The sequence below is a fragment of the Rhineura floridana genome, chromosome 4 (genome assembly GCF_030035675.1).
Source record: "Rhineura floridana isolate rRhiFlo1 chromosome 4, rRhiFlo1.hap2, whole genome shotgun sequence".
Taxonomy (NCBI): Eukaryota; Metazoa; Chordata; class Lepidosauria; order Squamata; family Rhineuridae; genus Rhineura; species Rhineura floridana.
In genome coordinates, this window is record NC_084483.1 from 111,100,231 (window position 1) to 111,128,216 (window position 27,986).

The 27,986-nt window shown below is 41.0% G+C and overlaps 1 protein-coding gene and 1 pseudogene across 1 annotated transcript; one reads left to right on the forward strand and one right to left on the reverse strand.

Annotated features, from left to right (window-relative positions):
• Positions 1–320: 320 nt before the first annotated feature.
• On the forward strand, positions 321–21,598 carry LTV1 (LTV1 ribosome biogenesis factor). Its single transcript, XM_061624037.1, has 11 exons — positions 321–691; positions 5,634–5,765; positions 6,640–6,831; positions 8,800–8,887; positions 10,065–10,209; positions 14,538–14,787; positions 17,269–17,396; positions 18,641–18,777; positions 19,043–19,095; positions 19,977–20,177; positions 21,270–21,598. Exons 1-11 carry the CDS (start codon positions 689–691, stop codon positions 21,381–21,383), a joined length of 1,443 nt encoding a protein of 480 aa, XP_061480021.1. The 5' UTR covers positions 321–688; the 3' UTR covers positions 21,384–21,598.
• A 5,964-nt stretch (positions 21,599–27,562) lies between these two features.
• LOC133384651 (5S ribosomal RNA) lies at positions 27,563–27,671 on the reverse strand (annotated as a pseudogene).
• Positions 27,672–27,986: the final 315 nt, after the last annotated feature.

Below are 27,986 nucleotides of genomic sequence, written 5' to 3' on the forward strand. Positions count from 1 at the left end.
CTCTGTCCCTGAATCATCTCTATTGTGAAAGCTCTATATTCCTATAGAGACCCCTCTGATGACATATATTCTAGAACACGAAAGATTATGCTGCAAAAATGATGGAGTCGCAATCCGCGTTAGTACTTTCGTGTACATTTGATATCATTTTCCACTTCCGGCACATAGATTACAAGGGGTTCACCATTGAGATGTCGTTGGCTAGAAAGGCATCACTTTGCGCCCATAGAGACTCGAGGCCAATAGCGGCTTTCAATTGTTTCCGGAAGTTCAGTCTCTCACTCTCTCTGTTTTCTATCAGCACTTCCGCCCGGCAACCAAAGTCAATACCATTGAAGTCTTTTTGCTGGGGGGGGGGTAACGCTCCCCTTTACTTTCGTGGAAATCAAAGTCATGGCAACTTCTTGCTTACCAATAAGTATTTCTATATTAGTATTATCGAAGAGGTAAAACAGGAACTTGGGTGGATATTCTTCCTCCTCCAGAGCAGTCTAACATTCATTGGTTTATTCTACAATGACGGCCGAGCGGCACCAAAGAGACAGGGAAACAAGAGCGACGCTTTGGAAAGGCAAGTCCCCTTTCGGAGCCGGAAGCACGTGAAGCCGTCGCGTTTGTGTGGAATCTTGCGCAGGGGGTTCTTAGAACTTTCGGTGGGTGACGCGCGCGCCGTTCGTGCCCTCGCGCCATGGTGAGTGACTTCGACGATGAAGATGAGGGAGGGGAGAGTCTGTACTTTGAGTATTTCTGTCGTGTCCGGGTTGGCAGCCTCATGATGCCGTTGTTGTTCCCCTGTCCGCTTCCATGCGAGGGATCTAATGCCGCAGTGGCCTTTTTAAAACAGCTGTGGGGATTAAGTAGGCGTAGCAGTTGGGCAGTAATGACAAGGTCTCTAAGACCGTCGGAAACTCCATGGCATTTGTGATTTCCACATTCTTTGTTTATTTCTACAGTTTATATCCGGCACATTCAACTCTATGTTCCCAGGGTGGCTGACAAAGTAGTAAGAAACAATTAAAAATAGTTTTAGTAGTAATAATACCACCATATAAATTAACACAACCTAGTTAGCAGGAGTCAGACCATTCATCTCTCCAGTATTGTCTGTACTGACTGGCAGCAGTTCCTTATCTGCATCTGTTCTTATTATGGGTTGTTGTGGTTGTAATCCTGACCTGGGATCGTTTGTGTGATGAATAGCAGGCAGCAAATACTTTTCAAAATTAAATAAATTTAAATAGTAACAGTCTGTTCAAATAGAGGGCAAAATCAAACACTTCTCCAAGTTGCTGACTGATTGGGGAACTTTATTGCTGGATGAAATTTCATGAAACCTACAGAGAGGTGGCAGAACACATATCTTTAAATGAAGTATTGCTATGCGTTGTACATGGGGCTGCCTTTGAAGACTATTCAGATAGCTAGTTTAATTAAAACTCGGCTGCTACTCTGCTAACTGAAACAGGATGATGAAATCTTACCTGTTGTTAAACAGCTCTACAGGCTCCCAGGCCATTTCAGAGCACAATTCATAGTGCTGGTGCTCTACATGGCTCAAAACCCTAGTACTTGTTGCATCCTCTTCTCCTGTATAGCCTACCCCATACACTGAAGTTGTCACTAGAGGCCCTTCTCTGGGTGCCCTGGCCTTCTGAAGTGAAGCAGCTGCTGATTAAGGAGAAGATCTTAGTTTATTTAGGGAGCAACTGTAACTCCCTGCCAGGAGTAGTGGGGCCACACTGCATCCAGAGTTTGCTGCTCATGATGGCAAGGGCAGAAGGTGGAGACTGAAAATCCTGGTTTTAGCTGCACCAGTTCCAGACTGGCCCAACACAACGGCCCAACTCAGGTCCACTGCCAGTAGCTGTACTACCTTAGGATCCTTGCTGTGTGAGCTCCACCCTCTTCCCACCTCCTTTGGGAGGCTTATGCTGGCTCCTGTCAGTGGGGTAGTTTCTGCCTGACTGTGCTTTCTGTGGGCACAGTGTAGGCCTCCCTGGCGGCCCTCTGCCAGTGGAGTCTGGCAGCACCAGGCAGAAGGAGACATCCACCGCATCCTGACCTTCTCCGGCACAACGGATTGGGGCTGAGTGTTGCTCTGTTATTTATTCCTTGAAACGATTTCTTTACTGTTTTTTAGGGCAAGCCCTTCCAAGACGGCTTACAATGAAATGTAAAAGAATACAATAAAACATTATTGTTCAAACTCATAACAGCATCACAGTAAATTTAAAAGCCAACATTAAAATCACTCAAAAGCTGGTTAAAATAAGTTTTTTAGGGCTTGCTTTAAAATTGTACAAACCTTTCATAGGAAGGAATTTCAAAGACATGGTGCTTCGGGTTTTTTTTTACCCTATATCTGAGACCTACCTGTGGATTTTTTTCCATAAGGAGACATGCCTGATGCCTATCTTATGTCATTTCCAAGTGTAGACCTTTATATTTTCCCAGGTTTTTAAGCTACATCCTGCAGTTCTAACTTCTTTGCATTCATTGCATTCAATAGGACTTACTTCTGAGTAGACATTATTAGGATTGTGCTGTTAGTTGGATTTGTTGGGGGAGTTATCTGCTGTTTGTTCTGCTGCTTTTATTGTTTATTATTTTAATTATTTAATTGAACTGTGCATGTGTGCTTTCTTTGAAAGTGTAACATGCCCTGAGAGCACATTTGTGTTTACGGTGCAGGGGGCGAGACTGTGTTGGGACCATCACGGGGCAAGCTTTTTCCACCTGCCTTGGCCCTTCACCACTGCTCTTTCTGACATCTTTCTGGGGATGGCCTCTTACCAGGAAGATGAATGTATTTTTTTTATTTGCTATTGTTGGTTATTTAAAATGTTAATGTTTTGTTGTCTTAAATTTTTGTAAATTTTGTTCTTTTCTTGCTTGTACTTTGTATTTGTGTTTATGTTTTGCAAGCCGCCTTGAGGGCCTTTTTGGCCAAAAGGTGGCATAGAAATAAACTAATTTTATGTAAGTATGCATGATGATCACATAATGGGGTGTAACTGCAGTTTTTTGTTGAGCATGTGCTGTCACGTGTGACCTGTCCTGGTTCAACTTGCCACAGCTGAGTAGGCATTGAGTCCTTGTTTTTGCATTTTAGGTAATGAACCCTTGGTAAGTTTCATAACTGCCTTATCTGATGGGCATGTCAGATAAATCATTTTCATGTAGCCCAACACTCAGTGTAACAAAGCCTACATAAATTGTGGTGAAAAGGATAGTGGAAGAGCGGAGAGAACCACTTGAAGTACTGAGAGACTGCCAGCCAACCCAAGTGACTGTTTCATTGAGTCCATTTGTTTAAAACAGGGTCAGGTAACCATTTTTGACCCAAATGCCAATCTGACGAGCAGCCACCTCTCTGAAGGCCACATTCCAGCAGTGAGTGTGGTCAATATATGCACACCTGCACTCATGCACACTACACATACAGACCACATACACACATTCGGCAGGCATGTATGTTTCTCATACAAAGCACCAGGGCTGTGGAGTTGGAGTCGGAAGCAATTTTGGGCGGAGTTGGATTCGGGAGCAATTTTGGGCGGAGTTGGAGTCGGGAGCAATTTTGAGTCGGAGTCGGTAGAAATGTACCGACTCCTGCTTCAAAATAAAATTAATATTTTAATATGAATATTTTAATATAAATCAATATACATTTGCCATTTATGAAGGAGTCGGAGTCAGACAGTAGAAAAATAGAGGCGCTGGAGTCGGACTCGGACAGTAGAAAAATAGAGGAGTCTGAGTCGAAGGTTTGACGTACCGACTCCACAGCCCTGCAAAGCACATGCCCTCACCACACATGCAGTCTCACAGAACTCCCTCCCCCCTCGCACACAGGCATGTGTGCACGCACACAAAATTGGCATTTCCAGCCCATTCCAGTGGTGGCATTGCTGCTTTTTACTTTGTATAGAACTGTGTGTGCAAAATAAAAGGCAGGGTTTCCATCCACCCCTGCGGCAGCATGGGGGTGGGGAAAATGCTGTGTTTTACACCCAGGGTAGAGACACACTTGCTGTTGTGCTGGTTCCAGTGCATCTCTACCTCTGTTTTCTGAAAACGGGGCCACACGACACTAGTCAAATGCTGCCCCCTAAAACCTGGTCCAGTCAGCTGAAATGCAGTTTTTTAAAATTTCAGCCTCAGACAGACTTTGCACCAGATTGGTAGGTCAACCCGTTGCCACTCGCAAGTAGGCTCAGGCAGAGACAGCAACTGGTCCAGTACTTTGCTGTGGGCAATCCTGAAAGGTCTGAAGTCAGCAGTGGGGCTGGGTGGCTAGCAGAGGGCAGAATCACTTCAAAACACAGCCAGAAAAACCATTCTCGCTGCTTTTGAAGTGACTAGTGTGCCCACAGCCTCAGAGAGCAGGCAGGGGGCTTATTTGCAATCTCAGAGATGTGGTGCTTAGAACAGAAACTGGAGATAAAAGTTCCAAAGGGCAGCCATAGGGTCGTTTTATCTCCTGATCAGAAGAGAAGTGCTCTGTCTGCTCTTTAGAGTTTATTTCCTGATCAAATCAAGAGATGAAGCTTCCTGGTGTGGAGGGTTGGCAGGCTACTTCCTGTGGCTTGGTGGATCTCCTGGCAGCCCAGAAGAGGAGCATGTTAACTGTGTCTCCTAATGCTGTTATTTACACTGAGGAAAAGAAAATATGAGTTAATACCCAGTTTTCCATGAATATTGTTGCACAAATATATTTCTGGTTTCACATAGTAATGTCACCAGTCCTAGTGCCGCTCAAATCTATGGGAGACCAGGTGAAGGCCCTCTTTGTTGCAGCTGCTTTCTTACTTACCAGACAGAAGGCATTTGGAGACCTGGGCCTGACCTGTAGAATGCACTTGCTGCAGGAGCTGTACAAGGAGAACCGTCTGGAAGGTATTAAGAAAATTTATTTTTATGAGGATTGGAAGGAACTAACACTTAAGTGTTTTAATATAAGCAGTCTTAGTCTTTTAGATATTGCTTAAATGGAGATTTTTGAAGATATATAATTTCTGGAGCATTCAGGGTCTCCTGCAAAAGACTGAGATGTGTATGCCCGTGCCAGAGAGTTAAAATGAGTTGTGTGATGTCTTTCTAAATGCTGGTTGCTGCAAGTGCGTATTAGTTAATTATCATAAAAATGAATTTTCTTGGTACCTGATTGCCTTTCTTTGTCCAGCCCTTTCAGGAGGTGCATTCTTCAGAATGTCAGACTTGCTTACCATGGGCACATTTGCAAACGGGGGAAACTGGCGTGGGCGACACACACTAGCAACCAAGCATACACCACAACCTATTTTGTTGGCTACATCAGAAGGCTTCTTTCTGCAGGGGGTGCTGGGAAAGGCTTCTGTAGGCACCACATTGGCGACCCCGGAGTTAACCAGATAGGCCTACAAAGCAACCTTTTGACTAATTTTGATTTAGCTTTTCCATTTCAGATACTTATAATATCTGGTACTGGGCTCCTGCTGGGAGGAAGGGCGGGGTATAAATCAAATAATAAATAAATAAAAATAATAAAAGTTATTTGAGAAGCTTCCGTTCAATCAAGTACAATCCATATATTTGGATAGAAAAGTTGTGAATTTTGGACAATTTTAAAGTAATTAACTTTTATCTTGCAGCCTCACAGGCGGAAGAAACCCTTCATAGAGAAAAGAAAAGCCGTAACATTTCATTTAGTACACAGAAGTCAGAGGGATCCTTTGACAGCAGATGACACAGCACCCCAGAGAGTTCTGCTACCTGCACAGAAGGTGATAATCAAGTACAGTATTGTAGAAAAGTAGTTGAGCTTTTACTTTTCCAGAAATGGGGATTTCAGTCTTTCCATTTTAGGATTTGTATATCAATAAAGAATGATTTCCTAGCGTTTGTTTGCAAGCATGTTGACTTACTACAGTTTCTACATTTCAAAACCATGCAGCATACCCAGTGTGTAGTTCTTAAGGAAGTATAAGTTCAAAGTTCAAAGAAGGACTGACAGTAGTTGGCCTACCTGGTAGGGGAATGCTACCATTTGAGTTCACAAACTTCACAAAAAAGTTACTGTATCCATATGTGTGTGTTGTGTTATGTGCCTTCAAGTAGATTACAACTTATGGCGACCTCCAGTAGCATCTGTTATAAACCACCCTGTTCAGATCTTGTAAGTTCAGGTCTGTGGCTTCCTTTATGGAATCAATCCGTCTCTTGTTTGGTCTTCCTCGTTTTCTGCTCCCTTCTGTTTTCCCAGCATTATTGTCTTTTCTAGTCAATCATGTCTTCTCATTATGTGTCTGAAGTATGATAAACTCAGTTTCATCATTTTAGCTTCTAGTGATAGTTCTGGTTTAATTTGTTCTAACGCCCAATTATTTGTCTTTCTCGCAGTCCATAGTATCTGCAAAGCTCTCCTCCAATACCACATTTCAAATGAGTTGTATCCATGACACCTGTTTTTTTTCCTCTGAAATATTTGTTTTTATGTTTATTCTTTTTAAAAGCAATGCAGTTCCTTATTATTTAAGTTTAACAGAAATACTGGGCAGATGTTTTCATTAAACTGCTTTGAGATCTTTCATAGGAAGTGATTCATAAATGGAATTAATTAAATAAGTATGGTGTCCTTCTCCCCCAAAAAACCTTTAGGGGGATGATGAAAAAAGAAGAGAGGAACAGAGGAAATACGGAGTATTCTTTGATGATGACTATGATTACCTGCAACATCTCAAAGAAGGTTCTGGACCTTCTGAGCTCGTTCCATCAAGCTTACCCAATCAACAAGGCAGGATTGTAGTGACCACAGATGGGGAGGTACAACAGGAAATTCAACAAATTCCAGTAAGTACAAGATATACTTGAGTACTTGTGGTTGTAGTCTCATATGGACATTCAGCAAACAAGTCAAATAAAGTTATTTTTTTAAACAGGCAGGGTCAAAATAAGTGCTGTGATGAAACAGTGTAGGTATTCTACCTTTGTAGCCTTTTTAAAACCTCTGAGATTTCAGGCTGTGGAACTCCCTACCACAATGCCTAATAAAGTTCTCAGATAATGCTCACAATGAAGGAATGTTCATTCATTATAAAACTTTTAATCACTGCCACCAAAATAAACCCTCTGTAATTTATAGAAATCCAGTAGCTTTGTTCCTGCACCATAGGTGTGGGATTGACACCACCACTACAAACAAATTTATAAGATGCACAAAATTAATACGTTTGTTAAGGGAATTATTTACATAAAGGAATAAAGTGTTGTTTTTCAGATGGTAGGATAAGATTGCTTAAGTGTAGTTTGTAGTTTACCATAATATATATATATATGCTGTTACAGTTCCTAATGTTTAAGAGAACTTTTCCCATCAAATAAGCTCTCAGCAACTTTTTCCTGAGGCCAGATTTGCGTAATCTTTACCTCAGCCAGCAACAAGGAACAGATACTGTGCAGATGCAGACCTCCTCTGCCTCAAACTATTCCTGCTGAGTTCTAAAGTGGGTCAGTTCTTTCAAAGATTGCTTGCTGAAATTCACCCTCAGGTCATGACCTCTGCTTGAAGTCCTCTGGTGCTGGATTCTGCTGCCTACTTGAAGGTTCACCACAACCTCAAAGCATGACTTCTTCCTCTTCCCAGCCACCATCTCCAGTCTTCTCCCAGCAGCTTTCTCTCAGACTGCCAGCATTACTTTTTTGAGCTCTGCTCCCCTCTAGTCAGCAACGGATCTGCCTTTTGTTCTCCCTTCAGCCAGAGCCTCTGACCAGTCATGTTATTACTTCTATCAGGGCCTTGCCTATTGGTCTTTTAGTAACTAGTCAATGATCCTACATGGATCTTCTAACTACCAATAAATTTATTGACCCCTTGACCAATTTAGATTGACCCCTTGACCAGTTTAGATTGACCCCTTGACCAGTTTAGATTGACCCCTTGACCAGTTTAGCCCCCTGGTCCATATACTAGTGAATTACAAACTGTCAGCTCGAAATCTCCCTTCTTGGCAACAGTTATTAAGGCAGCCATAACTGTCCTGTGCCCATCACAAAGTGACAGAGCTAGGCTTCTGCTCTTCTTGTTTACATTATAACATCCCTCAGACATTTCTCTTAGAATATAAACATGACAAAACACCATCACTTTATTTTGTATTTCGCCTGGCCACAAAGAATTATGTTCAAAGCAGCTTATGGTAACAATGAGATCAAAAAATGCAATTGTTCCTTTCACAGCACCAACTGTGAATTTTGTTATGATGGATTAACATGGCTGTCTGATTTTGATCTACTAGTAGTGTGAATAAGTCTTTAATAATAGTAACACAAATAACAATGTTTTGTCATCTTTTCGTTCAGCTTTTATGAACCAGATTAATAAAGATCCTTTGTAACAGATGAGATGGGAGAGGTAGCGTAGTGTCTCTTTGGCAACCTTATGGAAGTTTTAGAAGCATGGAGGGAAGGTTGTTGCCAAACACTAATCAATTGATAAATTGCCTAGTGATGATGGAACACACTGCTATAACTTCACAGTGTGTTTCTCCGCGAACCTGGTACATTTCCCAGGAATCACTTATGAGCAGCCTTGCTTATCTGCTCATGGTCCAGAGGAGCTTCTATAGAAGAACTTGCAAAGATGCTATTCTGTGTGTGTGTGTGGGGAAATGAACATACATGTGCTGCTTCTCAGATTTCAGAAGAACCAATTTATCAAATAAATTGTATCCTCCTAGGAAACAAGTCATAAGATTGGGAAGGTTTTGTCTTTTGAGTCTTTTTTTAGAAATGTTTTGCTGTACTGTCTTTGTTTTTTAGGCTCCCGCCATAAACTTGCCCTCATCAGTGTTTGCATCAGAATTTGAAGAGGATGTGGGACTCTTAAACAAAGCTGCTCCTGTTTCAGGTACTAAATTTACACTGCAGCCCTGTACGTATTTACTCAGAAGTCCCACTATGTTACATGGAGGTTACTCCCTAGTAAGTGGGTCTAGGATTGTGGGCTGAAGCTTTCTCTCTGTCATAGCATCTGTTATTACAGAACACTTTGTTGCAGAATTATTTCTTTTATCATCATCATCACGTGGCCTAGTGAAAAATAAAGGGGGACAAACTATTATGTAGTTTCTTGTGTGTTCAAATTACAAATATTTCTTTTCTTCTTCATCCAAAATCAAATTGGCATCAGTCATGCAGAACAGATCACTGTCTTTGCATGATGTATTGTTCTGCCATGCTGGAAATGAGCATAATGGAAACTGAGGAAAAAGGACAGTATGTTTGTTTTTTATTTCAGGATTGTAAATACTCAGAATAGACCCATTGAGATCAATGGATTTGTCCACTGATATTAGTGGGTCTACTCAAAGTCTGACTTAGGCTGCAATCCAGTGCATGTCTATTCAGAAGTAAGGTCCGTTGGGTTCAATTGGATTTACTCCCAAGTAAATGTGTATTGGATTGTAGCCTTAGCTGGATATCACCCTCAATCTCCTGTTTACCTGTAGTGGAACACAATTGCCTTAAGGCAAGCAGGGGGAAAACTCTTGTAAAATATCTGAGAATGGAGTTTACTCTCTCTCTCTTAAGCTGTTGATGCAGCAAAAATTACTTACCCTGGCATGCAGGCTAGTAAAAAAAAGTTGCAGGCTAAACTGTGTGTACTTGCAAAGCTGTCTAATTTTGTATTTTTATAAGAATTTGGCAGCTGCCTGTTAAAATATAACAAAAGTCATTTTCCAAATAAAAATAATTTGAAAACAAAAACAGAAGTCAGGACACATAATTCCTCATAGAACAGAATAAAATTTAGTTAAGTTAATCAAAATTTTCCCACCCTTGCCTACATTAGTTCTGAGCCCTAAAAGCCATCCCAGTCAGGTGGAGATCTTGCAATACTTCTAAAAGGTAGTCATGTTTGACTTTGAGTCTGAAGCAGATGGGAGTTCCATCACTGGGAACAGTCATAGTTTTCTATGTTTGGCTAAGGACCAGTGTATAGAGAGCAAACGGGCTGTTTGCCTCTGAGGGTTTCTGAGGCATGGCTTGTCATAATTACTTTATATTGTTTTATCTATCATTAGGACCTAGGCTGGATTTTGATCCTGACGTTGTTGCGGCACTTGATGACGACTTTGATTTTGACAATCCAGATAATCTTCTTGAAGATGACTTTATTTTAAGGGCTAATACACCAGGGAGCATAGACCAGGCAAAGGAAGACTGTTGGTAATGGAATGGAAAATGTATTTTGTCATCTTTCAGATTCCTTTTTCTTTTGGCAAGTGGGGGAGGGAATTCCATTGCTGAGGGGCTATGTTCATACTTCTTTCCATACTGACATTTTCAGAATCTGAAAATTTGTATCTCCCCTTCAGCTGTCTCATGGTAAAATATGACCTGTGTCCTGGTTAGACAACAAGTCCAAAGAGAAATGAGGATGGGAAAGAGCAGCCGTCGCCTATAGGGTTCCTTCAGAGCCTCAAGTCTACCACCCTTAATTTTGGGGAGACCAGGTTAAGTCCCTTATTCCCTTACCAAGGAAATCTGAGACTCTCCTCATTCTTTGGGCCCCTGGCAAAATAAACAATACATTCAAAATTAAGCTCTGCCCTCTTCCAACCACTTACATTCTTTTTCAGAGCTCTGTAGTTTTCTCACTCACAGGCCCAGCCAGACAGGCCCAGCTTCGAAGTCTCAATACGTGGATGAGACGATGGTGTCGGGTGGAAGGGTTCGGATTTGTTAGGCACTGGGGAACATTTTGGGACAAGCTGGGCCTGTACAAAAGGGACGGGCTCCACTTGAACCAGAATGGAACCAGACTGCTGGCACTTAAAATTAAAAAGGTAGCAGAGCAGCTTTTAAACTGACTGAGGGGGGAAACCTGACAGGAGCTGAGAAAGGTCCGGTTCGGAATAAACCTCCCCCCTGGGATAAAAACCAAAGAAATGATGAAATTTTAAAAGGGGTAGGCCTAGAAGTAGGCATTGTGAGAGCAGGGGCACAGGATATAAATTCAGAAGAGCAAAATTACCACAGGCCTAACCACAAGTGCCAAAGACACTTGAAGAGAGACACTGCTTACAAGTGCCTGTACACTAATGCTAGGAGCCTCCGAACCAAGATGGGAGAACTGGAGTGCTTGGTCTTAGAGAAGAGCATTGATATAGTGAGCATAACCGAGACCTGGTGGAATGGAGAAAACCAGTGGGATACGGTTATCCCTGGATATAAACTATATTGGAAGGACAGGGAAGGATGTATTGGTGGCGGAGTCGCTCTATACGTGAAAGAAGGCATTGAATCCAGCAAGCTCGAAACCCCCAAAGAGGCAGACTCCTCCACAGAATCGTTGTGGGTGGTGATACCGTGCCCCAGGAGGGACTTAATACTGGGAACGATCTATCGTCCCCCTGATCAAAATGCTCAGGGAGACCTTGAGATGAGATATGAAATTGAGGAAGCATCCAAACTAGGAAATGTGGTAGTAATGGGTGACTTCAACTACCCGGACATAGACTGGCTGCATATGTGTTCCAGTCATGACAAAGAAGCAAAGTTTCTAGATATTCTAAATGACTATTCCCTAGATCAGTTGGTCATGGAACCGACCAGAGGGACGGCAACCCTGGACTTAATCCTCAGTGGGGACCGGGACCTGGTGCGAGATGTAAGTGTTGTTGAACCGATTGGGAGCAGTGACCACAGTGCTATTAAATTAAACATACATGTAAATGGCCAATTGCCAAGAAAATCCAGCACGGTCACATTTGACTTCAAAAGAGGAAACTTCACAAAAATGAGGGGATTGGTAAAAAGAAAGCTGAAAAACAAAGTCCAGAGGGTCACATCACTCGAAAATGCTTGGAAGTTGTTTAAAAACACTATATTAGAAGCTCAACTGGAGTGCATACCGCAGATCAGAAAAGGTACCGCCAGGGCCAAGAAGATGCCAGCATGGTTAACGAGCAAAGTCAAAGAAGCTCTTAGAGGCAAAAAGTCTTCCTTCAGAAAATGGAAGTCTTGTCCGAATGAAGAAAATAAAAAAGAACACAAACTCTGGCAAAAGAAATGCAAGAAGACAATAAGGGATGCTAAAAAAGAATTTGAGGAGCACATTGCTAAGAACATAAAAACCAACAACAAAAAATTCTATAAATACATTCAAAGCAAGAGACCATCTAGGGAGACAATTGGACCCTTGGATGATAAGGGAGTCAAAGGTGTACTAAAGAACGATAAGGAGATTGCAGAGAAGCTAAATGAATTCTTTGCATCTGTCTTCACAGTGGAAGATATAGGGCAGATCCCTGAACCTGAACTAACATTTGCAGGAAGGGATTCTGAGGAACTAAGACAAATAGTGGTAACGAGAGAGGAAGTTCTAAGCTTAATGGACAATATAAAAACTGACAAATCACCGGGCCCGGATGGCATCCACCCGAGAGTTCTCAAAGAACTCAAAGGTGAAATTGCTGATCTGCTAACTAAAATATGTAACTTGTCCCTCGGGTCCTCCTCCGTGCCTGAGGACTGGAAAGTGGCAAATGTAACGCCAATCTTCAAAAAGGGATCCAGAGGGGATCCTGGAAATTACAGGCCAGTTAGCTTAACTTCTGTCCCTGGAAAACTGATAGAAAGTATTATTAAAGCTAGATTAACTAAGCACATAGAAGAACAAGCCTTGCTGAAGCAGAGCCAGCATGGCTTCTGCAAGGGAAAGTCCTGTCTCAGTAACCTATTAGAATTCTTTGAGAGTGTCAACAAGCATATAGATAGAGGTGATCCAGTGGACATAGTGTACTTAGACTTTCAAAAAGCGTTTGACAAGGTACCTCACCAAAGGCTTCTGAGGAAGCTTAGCAGTCATGGAATAAGAGGAGAGGTCCTCTTGTGGATAAGGAATTGGTTAAGAAGCAGAAAGCAGAGAGTAGGAATCAACGGACAGTTCTCCCAATGGAGGGCTGTAGAAAGTGGAGTCCCTCAAGGATCGGTATTGGGACCTGTACTTTTCAACTTGTTCATTAATGACCTAGAATTAGGAGTGAGCAGTGAAGTGGCCAAGTTTGCTGACGACACTAAATTGTTCAGGGTTGTTAAAACAAAAAGGGATTGCGAAGAGCTCCAAAAAGACCTCTCCAAACTGAGTGAATGGGCGGAAAAATGGCAAATGCAATTCAATATAAACAAGTGTAAAATTATGCATATTGGAGCAAACAATCTTAATTTCACATATACGCTCATGGGGTCTGAACTGGCAGTGACCGACCAGGAGAGAGACCTCGGGGTTGTAGTGGACAGCACGATGAAAATGTCGACCCAGTGTGCGGCAGCTGTGAAAAAGGCAAATTCCATGCTAGCAATAATTAGGAAAGGTATTGAAAATAAAACAGCCAATATCATCATGCCGTTGTATAAATCTATGGTGCGGCCGCATTTGGAATACTGTGTACAGTTCTGGTCGCCTCATCTCAAAAAGGATATTATAGAGTTGGAAAAGGTTCAGAAGAGGGCAACCAGAATGATCAAGGGGATGGAGCGACTCTCTTACGAGGAAAGGTTGCAGCATTTGGGGCTTTTTAGTTTAGAGAAAAGGCGGGTCAGAGGAGACATGATAGAAGTGTATAAAATTATGCATGGCATGGAGAAAGTGGATAGAGAAAAGTTCTTCTCCCTCTCTCATAATACTAGAACTCGTGGACATTCAAAGAAGCTGAATGTTGGAAGATTCAGGACAGACAAAAGGAAGTACTTCTTTACTCAGTGCATAGTTAAACTATGGAATTTGCTCCCACAAGATGCAGTAATGGCCACCAGCTTGGATGGCTTTAAAAGAAGATTAGACAAATTCATGGAGGACAGGGCTATCAATGGCTACTAGCCGTGATGGCTGTGCTGTGCCACCCTAGTCAGAGGCAGCATGCTTCTGAAAACCAGTTGCCGGAAGCCTCAGGAGGGGAGAGTGTTCTTGCACTCGGGTCCTGCTTGCGGGCTTCCCCCAGGCACCTGGTTGGCCACTGTGAGAACAGGATGCTGGACTAGATGGGCCACTGGCCTGATCCAGCAGGCTCTTCTTATGTTCTTAAGTTCTTATGTTCACTCAGAGCTTTGCCCAACTATTTATTTCCCTGCTTACCGCTTCCCTGTCCATCTCCATCTCTGGCCCAGCTGTGTTTATTTCTGATACAGTGGTGAGGTGATCAGCCCCTGACAGCCTGTTAAATAATAATCAGTATATCAGTGGTGGCTGCAGAGAAATCAAGTGGCTTCAGCATTCCCTCAATTGTCACCTTACAGCAGCCATCCCATCAAGCTATCTGAATGGTTCTCTGCTGGTTGTGATAAGAATTGAAAGAGCTTGCTTTCTCTCCCCCCCTTCTCCTTCCCCATTCCATTTTCCTTCCATGTAGTGTCTTTTTTATTGTAAGCCTTTTTTGAAAAGCCATCCTGGAAGCCATTTTGGCTAAACAAGGTAAAAATTATTTTATAATAAAAATATGAGCTTAAATTTCAGGTAGCTGGATCATTTTTTTACTTTATTTTGCTCTTAATAGGGAGTCAAAATCTGGAGATGAAGAAGAATGGGAGGACATGGAGGAGGAAGAGGATGGAGAAGACATCCAGAGTGATGAGGAGTATGATTCTGAGGGTCTTTTGTCAGATGACAGTGAAATTAAAGGAGAAATGAAAGAATTTCTTTTCATGCAAGAAGAGACCAAGAGCCGTTTCACAGAATACTCCATGACTTCTTCAGTAATGAGAAGGAATGAACAGTTGAGCCTTTTGGATGAGAGATTTGAGAAGGTGAGGTAACCTAATGGCAATAATTCTGGTTAACGTAAGGTGTCCTTGGGGGGAAATCTTCCACTCAAATACTGATTATGATCCATGCAGATCAAACCATGTGTAAATGGCTGTTCCGTTTATGAAATGGCTAATGATAGCAAGTGTTTAGCTAACTGCTGAATGCACATACTCTGTTAGATGTACGTTAAGATTTTTTTGCCCTGGACTTCCGGGAAGGGTGACTTAGCCTGTGCCTGCTTTTGAGACGGGCTCCTGCCTCAAAAGAAGCTTATTCAGATATATCAGTCAGTTTTTTCTTTTTTTTTTGACTGATTAAACTTCTCCCGGGTAGGGAGAAACGAAGAGATTAACCTCAAAGCCTATTTTTGTTGGGACGACCAGATCTCATTAATTTATGGGACGAGGTCCAGCCGACGAAGGTGGGACGGATTTTCAACAGCAAGCTCTATCTGTTAAAGCGAACGTTCATCTTATCTTCTAAGAGAGAACGCACTAACAGGCAAGCACCCTTCTTTCTATATTTTTCTTTTACTTGACTTAAATTGTTGCTGTTTAAAAGAGATTTGCCAGATTGATCGGTTTTTGACATCTCACTGGGGAGCCGTAACTTCTCTCTGCTACGCACTAATTAATAGCTTATCTCTGTTTTTGTTGCAAAAAGCTGTCCTGGATTTGCATTCTAAAGATACACACAGAAGAGGGATTTCTATTCCAGATTTTTATTTTGAAAAATATTATACTGTTTTGAGACTACTCTCTTTTTGGTCTATTTTATTTTGACGAATCTGTTTCTTGACGATTGCCATTAATTGCTTCGATCCTGGGAACTGCATTTTGTTTACTTAACTATTGGAGAGATAAGGCTGTCTGCTCTGTTTATACTGTGATGTCACCAAGTTTGGAGTATTAACCCAATTGTTGCTGAAATAAGAAGTGGTTTTCCTATATTTTTCTTTTAAAATGGCAATTAAGAAAGTGGCTGAGAATCTGGAAATAACTATGTTTCAGAGAATAATGAATGAGATTGAGATAACGAAAATTGAATTGAGTAAAATGAAGCAGGAGATTAAAGATATAAGGGTCCCTGTGAGAGAGGTGACCCTGGAAGGGGTCCCTGTGAGAGAGGAGACCCCGGAGATTGGAATAGGGGTCCCTGTGAGAGAGGAGACCCTGGAGACTGGAATAGGGGTCCCTGTGAGAGAGGAGATCCCGGAGATTGGAACAAACGTGGAACAGGAACAAGATTTGGAGTCTATGGACTTTAGAAATAAAATCTATTGTTTGGAACTCAATGTTATCTCTGAAGAAATTAATGAAGACTCTAGAGATAAAGTTATCAATGGCATGGATTATCTTCTGGACTGGAATGATGTGATGGAGCCCAATATAGAGAAAATCTATGGAATTAACTGCAGCCATGTGACAATGGAAAAACTTTTAAGAGATGACCCAGTGTATTTTGAAAAAAAGAACAGAGATATGATTTTACAGCAGTATTTCAGCAACTTATTCAGAATGGATGGCAAGAAAATATTTGGGATAGAGGTAATTCCCATCAGACTCTTATTATATGACTATGGCTTTGACAGCAAGATTATTATGGAATACTGATAATGGAAGATTGGATATTGAAATTACTGGACTTAACAAGACTACTGAAGATGGAAGATGGAAAATGGAACTAATAGAGATAATAGAACAATGGCTACTGAAATTACTGAACCTAACAGATTCTGATGTGATGGATTAATTGAAATGTTTATTTTGACTATGGTTATGACAATAAGATTATCATAATTAGTAATGAGATGGATTAATCGATATGCTTATCTGGAAAAAAAAAATTGATAGATATATTTCTTAAAGAATTGAAACCTCTCTTTGACTTTTTGTGGAAAGAATAAAGTAATGTTTATGAGATTTGATGATTAAGTAAGATAACTACTGGAGGAAAGTGATTTTATAATATGACTTAAGAGACAGGATTGCTATATATTATAGACTTATAACTGATTTGATCTTTGACAAATGGGAAGTCAATATTTTACTCTTTATTTTTTATTTATTTTTTTTTCTTTCTTCTTTTCTTTTTTTCTTTTTGTTTAACTATTTTTGATTTTGTTTTTTGTCTTTGAATGTTTTATGATTTTGTCTTGTATGTTTTATGAAAATCTGAATAAAAATTATTGAAAAGAAAAAAAAAAAAGATTTTTTTGCCCTATACCAGGTGACTTTACTCCTGAACTGCAGATATTTTCTTGCATTAACCAGGGGGGTTTCAAGTAATCTTATGTTACATAAACTTTTCCTTGTAAATGTAAAAAGCAGTTTTGGCTTAAAGGGGAAGGAAATTAATGGAATGAAAATAATTGTTTTCAAAACTGAGAGGTTTTTTTCAGTGTTGTTCAAATGTATTACTGTAATTACATAATGAGTTCCAGATACATTCCAAATGAATATTGTGTGTTTTATGTTTAGTTCTTTGAGCAGTTTGATGATGATGAAATTGGAGCACTGGATAATGCCGATCTGGAAGGTTTCATTCAAAGTGACAGTACTCGGTTACAGGAAGTTTTGAATGACTATTACAGAGAGAAAGCAAAGGAGTACGTAGAATGTCCTGGCTTTATTATTTGTTATTATTAAGGAATTTCTATATAGCTGTTCAACATCTGTTTTCAGGGCCATTTACAAATGATAAACATATAAATACAAACTACAGTCAAATCATTGTAAGCACACAAAAATCAAATCAAAAAGGCTGATTGAAAAGGTCATTGCCTAGCACCAAAAACATAATTGTGTACGCACTAAGCAAGCCTTCGGGGGAAGAGTTCTGGATTCTAAAAAAAGATGATTCCCATAAGTAGCCTTAGCTCCCAGCTTCATCTTTCCTGTTTTATGCTAGAAAGAGAGGTTACTTAATCTTCCTAAGCAGGGTAAACACTCTCTGTCTCTAGCAGCTGTTATGTATGTGTTGGATATGGAAGTGGCAGTTGTGATGTCTTGTCAAATATCTGATTGAAAGAAAAGCAGCAAAGAATATACCTCTAATTAGTTACCTTCCCTGTTCTTAAAAACAAACCTCACTTTTAAAGACCAGTATTTGAGAGGCACTTCAGATTTTGCTATTCTCTGCTTATCAGGAAGGCAGGACTGGCTAACCTTTGACCCTCCAGATGTTGCTGAACTGCAACTCCCATTATCCCTGACCAGTGACTATGCCAGCTTTTCCCAACCTTTGGGTCCCCAGATGTTGCTGGACTACAATTCCCATCATTCCTGACCATTGGCCTTGCTGGCTGGGGCTGATGGGAGTTGTAGTCCAACAACATCTGTAGACCCAAAGGTTGGGAAAGGCTGGGCTATGCTGTCTGGGGCTGATGGGTACTGGAGTCCACAAAGTCTGGAGGGCCATAGGTTAGCCACCCTGCTCTAGAGGTCCCCAGATGTTGATGGACTACAACTTCCACCATCCCTGATCATTGACCATGCTGTCCCTCCCAAATGATCTCCGCCATGCCTTCTATGATGAGCTTCTGCCGGGCCTTGAAGACCTGGCTCTTCAGGCAGGCTTTTGGGGTGGGTTAGATTTTATCTTCATTGTTTTTAGATTTTTAATGCCTATGTATTGTATGCCTATGTTGTACATTGGCCAGAGTGGCTGGACAGCCAGCCAGATGGGCGACTAATAAATTCAATAAATAAAAAATAAAAAAACATCTGGAGACCCGAGGTTGAAGAACAGTGCTCTGGAGGATATTGATATATGGAGGAGGAGCTGAAGGCAGCTTTAAAATGTATAAACTTTTTTTATTTACATTAATGCATCTTTTGTTTTCTCCAAAAGCTGTGTGAAACTTGATGATCTAGAAATCAAAGAAGATTCAGAGCTGCACCTCAAAGAGGAAGAAGATGAGAGAGACGAAATTGTAACTTTGGTTATAGAAGAACCCAAAGAAAAGTGGGATTGTGAATCCGTTCTGAGTGAGTGTCTAGAGTTGCATATCCTTTTTTTAAAAAGTCTGAAAAATACAGGGATCATGCTGCTTTCAGTTCAGACAGTTTTTGTACGTGTATCAAACTAGCACACACTGTCATCACCAGCAACTACATAAATGCCTAAAATATTACTAATAGATTGGTTAAGTCTATAGCAAACATTTGAAATTATAACTCGGAAGGGGGCAGATTTAATTCATTGAGGTCATTGATTAGTCAATCTTGTGTGACTGTGTTTTTTCTCTTTAAGGTACCTATTCAAACTTATACAATCATCCAAAACTTATTGAGGTTCCACGAAAGGTAAATGGAAGCTTTCATTTCATATCATCTTAAACTAAGAATTCTGACCAATAATGAATGGGATACAAAGAGCTGCTCTAGGCACATCCAAGGATTTGAGCATGCCTGGTCAAAATTTTGGCTGCAAGGAAAAAATAAAACAGTACACTCTCTTACCATATCATAAACGGCTTTTGAAATGGTTTTGTTTCAAAAGCAGTGTGGCATGGAGGCTGGCTGTCCCAGGGTGCAAGTAACTAGCTATGTAGTTTTTGGGTGCCCTGTCTCAATAGTATATGTGGTCATAAATTCAAGTGTTTTGGGAGAATTGTGAAGTTCTTTAGACTTGTTTGTCATCATTCAAAAGTAATCTAACAGACTACTAGCTCATCTTTATTAAACAGTATTAAATATTTTTTATCTTTATTCACACAGAATAACTTGTATTACCTGGAAACCAATTACTGTAAATATTGATCATATGTACTGATTAAAGTAATTGATTTCTCTGGAATTTAACTACTTACCCTTTTAAAGGTTGAATAATATTACCTTTCTATGTAATCTCCCAAAGGTTTTCAGCAAGTACAAGGAAACAGTTTAATAATTGTAATAGAACAAGAATACTTTGTTTTTTTCTTTGTTTCAAAAAAAACCCTAACATAGGCATTTGGGTTTTTCCCAGTGACATCTGTTTTTATTGAGCATTGATTTGACAGTAGGGCTTGTAGGTTCTGCTGAAGTAAACTTTGGATCTGATTAATTTAACAGCGCACACTTACATAGCTGATTGGAAGAAATTCACATTGTTAACATCATTGGTTTATTCATGAAATGGAAAAGTATAGCAGTAAAAGAAATGGGTTCATTAGTTTGTGCATGTGTCTGTGCTTACTTTTCAGCCTAAACCAATTGAAGTGTCCAGTAAGACAGGAATCCCTCTGGATGTTTTGCCTCAGAGAGGTCTTACGTATAAGCAGGCTGAGCGCTTGCAAATGATTAATGACAGTGACCTGCCGAGAATATCCACACAACCACGTTCCAAAAATGAGAGTAAAGAAGATCGGAAAGCTAGAAAACAAGCTATCAAAGAAGAACGAAAAGTAACTTTGTTTTACCTTTTTTCCCCCCCCCAGTATTTATTTATTTATTACATTTTCATTTTGACTATTGTAGTTGGTCAGTTGTTTTACTTAAACAGAACTAATTATGTCCTAACTCTTGAACATGAACCCCAAGAACGTTACTGTTTCCAGGTGGTCTCGTACATAAAAGCACGGAGCAGACCCAGACCTGGTTAGCTATAGCAAGGTTTCTGCATCCGTAGGCCTTTCAACATGTATCCTGGCATGTCATATGCGCTAAATAGCAGTAGTACAATAAAGGCTACAGAGAGCAGTGTGTACTGACCACAGAAGTGGTGCAGGCCTAATCAGAAGGTTGACACTGATAAATAAGGCAAAGATGAAATGAGGGAATATCGCCCAATAATGGCTGAAAATGGCGCTGCAATGGGAAGCATTTATAGATATGGAGGAAGGGTGTGGCTTCTGTTGCCTCAAACAGGTGGGCAACTTTTTCTGACCAGGAGGCCAAATCGTTATCTCCCCACTCCGAGTGGGGCTGCCCATCTCTGTCATCTGACATCATTGTGACGTTAGGTGATGCTGCACTTTGAACCCTCGATTGCCATTTTCAAAGGCCTTTGAAAGCAGCTCTGCACTGCTTCTTTTAAACTCCAAAAATTGGATTTTGTGGATTCCAACTACCATTAGCCCCAGCCAGCATGGCCAATGATCAGTCAGAGTTGATGAGAGTTATAGTCCAATATCTGGAGGGCCAAAGTTTTTCTATCCATGCTGTAGTGGAAGCATTAGAATTAGGATGCACTTGGTTTTTATCCAATGCTGTCTGTGCGTGAGCAGAACAAACTTCTACTCATGGAAAGGACTTCACCCTTCTCCTCTCCCCTGCAATTGGCTCCAGAGAGTTGAGGGACCCCCCAGAGATTTTTGGGAGGGGCTGTGAGGGGAGGAGAGGAAGGTGATGTCATATCCATGAGTAGAAGTCTGCTTGTGCAGTGCTGGCTTCCACCATTTTAACTCTTGCCATATTTTATTATGCTGTACCCACTTTGAGAACTTTTTGTTGAAATGTGGTATATAAGTAAACATAAAAATAATTGGTCTGTGTAGGAACGCAGGATGGAGAAGAAAGCAAACAAATTGGCCTTCAAGCAAGAGAAAACAAGGCAAGAGAAAGAGCTGCTCAACCTGAAACAGAATATTCAAGGGCTCAAGTTGTCATAATGAAAAAGAATTGCTTCATGTTAAGGACACTCAGCTGTCTTCTTCCTTGCTGATGCCCTTTGGAAAAGGATACTTCTGTCTTCAGTCTGACAACTCATGAGTTTAAAAATGATGGCAATGATTTTTTGAACTCAGATATAGCCATTTATCAGCAGCTGCTTAAATGTAACATTTTTGTTATCACTCAAATAAAATTGCTGTAATATTTTCTCCTATGGAAGTGGTGATAGGTATTTATTGAGTTGGGCAAACTCCTCCTGTATAGTAAAATCTCTTTTCTAAACTTGTTTGTCTCTTATTATAACAGACATTCAAAACTTGATTTAATTTCTATGTTAATACTTCTGTGTTGCTGCTTACAGGAATGGGCTTCAATAACTTTATTAACTCCTGTGACTGGAGTGGCAGAGGGTTACATTTTATGGTTAGTGCTGTGAAGAACCCATGATTGTTGAATTAATTCTTAGAACTCATGCTAGTTCAGTAATTTATGATGTCTAGTTTTGACAAAAGTGCATAAATGCTGTCTTAAAGCATGAGATGAAGAGTCCATATATTCCAGCACTATATCCAAGAGCAACTAGCCAGGTGAATGTGAAAAGCTCACAAGCTGGGTATGATCTTCCTCCTGCATCTGTTATCCATACAGTCTCTGAACATGCAGATTACATCTAGTGATCATGGCTTGTAGCCACTGCTAAAACATGAAGTTGAAGGGGCAGGAAAGTAGCTTGAGATTGATAGACAAATAGTCAAGGAATAATCACTCTGAACAAGTTCAAATCTCCAGGGTCCGATGAACTGCATCCTAGAGTATTGAAGGAACTGGCTGAAGAACTCTCAGAACCATATTATCTTTGCGAAATCGTGGAGGATGGGTGAAGTGCTGGATGACTGGAGGAGGGCTAATGTTGTCCCTATCTTCAAAAAGGGCAAAAAGGAGGAACTTGGGAACTACAGACCAGTCAGCCTGACATCGATCCCTGGGAAAATTCTGGAGCAGTTTATAAAGCAGTCAGTCTATAACCACCTTGAAAACAACAGTGATTACTACAAGCCAACAAGGATTTATCAAAAACAAATCCTGCTAGACTAATCTTACCTGAAATTTTATTGGGTAACCTCCCTGGTAGACTATGGGAATGCTGTGGATATAATATATGTTGACTTCAGCAGAGCTTTTGACAAAGTGGCCCATGATAATTCTGATTAGCAAGCTAGCTAAATGTGGGCTGGATGGAACAACTATCAGGTGGATCCACAGTTGGTTACAGAATCATACTCAAAGAGTGCTTATCAAAGGTTCCTTCTCAAACTGGGAGGAGGTAACGAGCGGGGTACTGCAGGGCTCAGTCCTGGGTCCAGTGCTCTTCAACATTTTTATTAATTACTTAGATGAGGAGGTACAAAGCATGCTTATTAGATTTGCAGATGATACAAAATTGGGAGGGACAGCTAATAGCTTGGAAGACAAACAAAATTCAAAGGGATCTTAATAGGCTGGAGCATCGGGCTGAAAACAACAATGAAATTTAACAGGGATAAGTGTAAAGTTCTACACCTCAGAAAAAAAACCAAATGCACAGTTATAAGATGGGGGATACTTGGCTCAGCAATACAACATGCAAGAAGGATCTTGGGATTGTTGTTGACCAAAAGCTGAATGTGATCCACTAGTGTGATGTGGCTGCAAAAAAGGCAAATGCTGTTTTAGGCTGTATTAAGACTAGTATAGTTTCCAAATCGAGTGAAGTATTGGTTTCTCTCTATTCAGCACTGGTTAGGTCTTATCTTGAGTACTCTGTCAAGTTCTGGACACCACATTTTAAGAAGGATGCAGACAAACAGGAATGGGTTCAGAGGAAGGCAACGACGATGATCAGGGGACTACAAACATAGCCCTATGAGGACAGACTGAAAGAACTGGGCATGTTTATCCTTGAGAAGATTGAGGGGTGATATGATAGCAGTGTTCAAGTACTTGAAAGGTTGCCACACAGAGGACGGCCAGGATCTGTTCTCAATTGTCCCAGAGTGCAGGACACAGAATAATGGGCTCAAGTTACAGGAAGCCAGATTTTGACTGAACATCAGGGAATACTTCATGACTGTTATAGTGGTACAACAATGGAATCAATGACCTAGGGAGGTGGTGGGCTCTCCAACACTGGAGGCCTTCAAGAGGCAGCTGGACAAATCAGGTATGCTTTGATTTGGATTACTGCAATGAGCAGGGGGTTGGACTCAGTTGCCTTATAGGCCCCTTCCAACGCTACAATTCTATGATCCTCTCATAATTTCCCCCAAAAAACTCTTTCCTAATCTAGTAGCCATCTTCTCATCTTGTGGTTTCTGCAACAGTTTTTCTCACTTTATATTTAAGAAGAGTTTGAGGTACATGGTAAAGTGTTCATCTTGGTAAATCAAGCTAACTTCTAGCTTGTCTTTATTAGTTATACGTACTTTAAGAAGTTTCTGTAGCTGAAGAAGGAACTGTCTAATCAAACACACAAGGCAAAGTTTTACTCACTGGTAGCTGCCTTGTAGAATGAGCAAGTAGATTCAGACCAGCTTAACTGTGTTTTCATGTGCATCACTAGATTATGCCAGTGCTATATGTGTCACAATTGTTCTGTCAGCCAATGGCATTTAACTTGGGCTTTTGCAAGTAAAGGAACTGGACAAGTAAGAGTAAACTACCTGGTGCTCCTGTCTCCCCGAACAAGTATTAAAGAGGGATTTTGACATCACTGCGCTATGAGATGAGTGTGGTTCCTAGGAATAAAGCAAGTGCTGTAGGTATGTAATATTTCCAATAGTCACTTTGAACCACAGGCAATTTGTATTTCTGTCAGTGAATGACTTTTAGCACAGGTTCTCATATCTTCATTACATTTAAGTAAAGTAACATCCATACTGGCTGATATTTGTATTTTGTATTGTGTTTTTCTATTTGTGTGTAAGCCATCTTGGGGGCCTTTTTGGACAAAAGGTGGCCTAGAAATAAATATTAATTATAATATTTGCAGAACCTGTTCCTAGAAATACCTTAAAATGTCTTGAACAGCCCACAATCGTGCAAACTGCCCTCATTCATAGAGTATGATAAATAACATCATCACTCGACTTACTCACTTTGTAAAAATTTAGACAAGCAACTTCTCATGTTCAGACTTGTTTCTTATCTGAATAAGGGGTCTATCATCCATCCTGGCATTGAGTAGTATGTAAATTAATAAAGAATATTAACAATAGCAGTTGGCAAAATTGTTGAGAAGACAGGAAGCCAAGAGAGAGGGTTTTCTTTTTTTGCTCATCACTGGTGTAGCAAGAATCATGTCCAGAGAGCCCTGTGCTATGCAAAAGTGTAAAGCGGGGCACTATTGACCAGAGAAGTGTTGCTCCTGACAGTGAAGCTCCTGTGATGCCCCGCTGGGGGAAGGTGGGGCCATAATTCTCACCAGTTCTCTCTGCATACCCTTGTACCTCTTGAAAATCTGCTCCAAAGCTGCACAAGAGCTAGCATAATAGATGCTATCAAAAGGCCAGTGAGCCAAAACAGAGCCTTCTCGGTTGTAGCTCCCGTGGCTGTCACTCCCTGCCTCAATTTACATCAGGCACCTTCAGTATTCTGTTTTCATTCACTCTGCTTTTGGAATCATTTAATGCCAGGCACTGAACAACTTGTTTCATGTGTGCTACTATATTGTGATTATGTATGTAGTCATGGATTTTACTGTTATGTTTTAAAATAGTAATGATTGCTATGACTTTATTTACAACATAAACCACTTTTTTTAAAAGTGACAAGTGGCCTCTACTTTTGAAATGAAAGAAATACTATCTATTTGTTAAATAAAACTTCATTAAGGCAATTAAATATTATACAGCCAAGAAAGTGGCTGTATACTATAGCCAGCATGGATTTTTCACATTCCACAATGTTAAATTGAAAATACCCCCCATGCCATTCTGAGGCTTCCCATAAGCTCATTTCAAAACAAAACCTTACAAAACCTATAGTCCTGAATTCAGAAACGCTTGCTTAACAACCCTCTCAATTTTCATGGCAATACACAAAACAGTCAGAGAGAATAAAGAGTTCAAAGTCTAAAGAGAGAGAAAAACTCTAGAACCCTTTTGAACTTTTTTTGTGTCAGAGTTCTCATAATCTGTTGAAATTCATTAAAAATCAGCAATGTTCACAAATTCATTAAAAATCAGCCATGTTCACAAATTAATTAAAAATCAGCCATGTTCACAAAGTACCTGTAATCCTGCTACTGACCTTTCCCCATAATCTGACCATCTTCTGCAGTTTAAAAGTTAAAAAAATGCCTTGCTGATTTTTAATTAATTTAAGAAATTTTGCATTGAAGTGAATGATAGTGGTGGGCATGCTCAGTAAGAACAGTCATTGTTCTAAAAGCAAGACTCCCAGCTGCTGGGCTTGGCTAATCAGGGGGTCACACCCACACCACACTTTGATTTCACTTGAGACAGTCATGGCTTCTCCCAAAGAATCCTGGGAAGTTAGTTTTTGAAGGGTGCTGAGAGGAGACTCCTATTTGACTGACAAAGCTCCAGTGGCCAGACTGGTTTAACAGTCAGCCACTCTGATTGAAGGTCTGTGAGGGGAACAGGGCCTCTCCTAGCAACTCTCAGCACCCTTCACTAACTACACTTCCCAGGATTCTTTGAGAGAAGTCATGACTGTCCAAAGTGAAACAAAGGCCTGGTTTGAATGAGGCCAGGGACAGCTTTGGTCTAAATTTGGGTGGGAAGCTACATGTGCCTGCTGTAGAATAAAAAGGTGAGGAGAAAGCTGAAAGGCAATGATACTGTGCACAATATTTTCCTCTGCCCAGTGCCCACTCACCCACCCAATCCCCTCCCCTCCCCCTACTCCCCCGGGTCAGTGTTGGACTATGACCTGGGAGACCAGAGTTTGAATTCCCCCACAGCCATGAAGCTCAATGGGTGACCTTGGGCCAGTCACTGCCTCTCAGCCTCAGAGGAAGGCAATGGTAAAACCACCTCTGAATACCATTTATCATGAAAACCCTATTCAAAGGGTCGACATGAAGGCAGTCCATTTCCATTTTCAAACATGATTTTGCACAGAAATAAATGCCATTGAACTCAAAAAGTATAAGAACATAAGAAGAGCCTGCTGGATCAGGCCAGTGGCCCATCTAGTCCAGCATCCTGTTCTCACAGTGGCCAACCAGGTGCCTGGGGGAAGCCCGCAAGCAGGACCCGAGTGCAAGAACACTCTCCCCTCCTGAGGCTTCTGGCAACTGGTTTTCAGAAGCATGCTGCCTCTGACTAGGGTGGCACAGCACAGCCATCACGGCTAGTAGCCATTGATAGCCCTGTCCTCCATGAATTTGTCTAATCTTCTTTTAAAGCCGTCCAAGCTGGTGGCCATTACTGCATCTTGTGGGAGCAAATTCCATAGTTTAACTATGCGCTGAGTAAAGAAGTACTTCCTTTTGTCTGTCCTGAATCTTCCAACATTCAGCTTCTTTGAATGTCCACGAGTTCTAGTATTATGAGAGAGGGAGAAGAACTTTTCTCTATCCACTTTCTCAATGCCATGCATAATTTTATACACTTCTATGTATGCAAATGATCAAACCCACCCTCCCTTCTCCTCCCTCCTATCCCCTCCCTCTTGCCTCTTCCCTCCCCCTTCTTTTGTCCCTCCTTCTTCATCCCCATCCCCTTCCAATCCCCTCCTTCCCCTCCCCTTCCTCCTCCCCATGGCCAGTTTTACCTGTCTCAAGCATGATTGCACAGGAGTAAATGTCTTCTTTCTATTATTTGGGCTGATTGCAGGTGTTGCCACCACTCACCATATGCTCAGAGGCACATGTTACCAAATTCTTCCAAGCTACACAGGAAGTGGATTGGACAGTGAAAGACCAACCCAAATTGTGTTTGCATTTTGACAAATTTGTAGGGCAGTCCAATATCTCAGAGAAGAGATCAGGTCTCCTGCTCCCCTGGTGCATTCACTATAGCTGCCCAATTTCCCTGCTTTTTAAAGTTGGATAGAAATATCTGTGGGCTATAGGTATGTTCTTAAACCGCAAGGTTTTTTGCCTTTTTTTGAATATTGATAGGGTTTTCATGGTAAGAGGTATTCAAAGGTGGTTTACCATTGCCTTCCTCTAAGCCTACAGCACCTGGTATTCCCAGGTGGTCTCCCATTCAAGTACTAACCAGGCCTGACCATGCTTAGCTTCCAAGATCAGGCATGTTCAGGGTAGTATGGCTGTAGACATCTTAATTTAACAGCTCTATATTCTGTTACCACATAACATTATGTCATATTTAAAAAATCTATTTGATTCTGTAGGCAGAACACTAGCTTCTTTGAGCAATCTCATGAGCAAATGTCTTTTCCTGAGGTCTCCTCAGTGTATTATCTCAAAGTACCTGTAAGAGGAATAGTTTGAAATGGCTTGCTGCCATGCAGCAGATCTGAAGTGCACTTCCTGAAATGACATAGATGGAATATATTGAGTTGTATCCAACATAGTCATTCTGCTCACACAATGGAATTTCCCGTCCTCTCCCCTGCAGCCCCCTGTGCAC

Bases quoted from the DNA above. Each gene is read 5' to 3' on its own strand.
- LTV1 (XM_061624037.1), top strand. The intron at 17,397-18,640 runs GTACGTAGAATG...TTTCTCCAAAAG, and splicing joins TACAGAGAGAAAGCAAAGGA to CTGTGTGAAACTTGATGATC. The intron at 20,178-21,269 runs GTAACTTTGTTT...TGGTCTGTGTAG, and splicing joins CTATCAAAGAAGAACGAAAA to GAACGCAGGATGGAGAAGAA.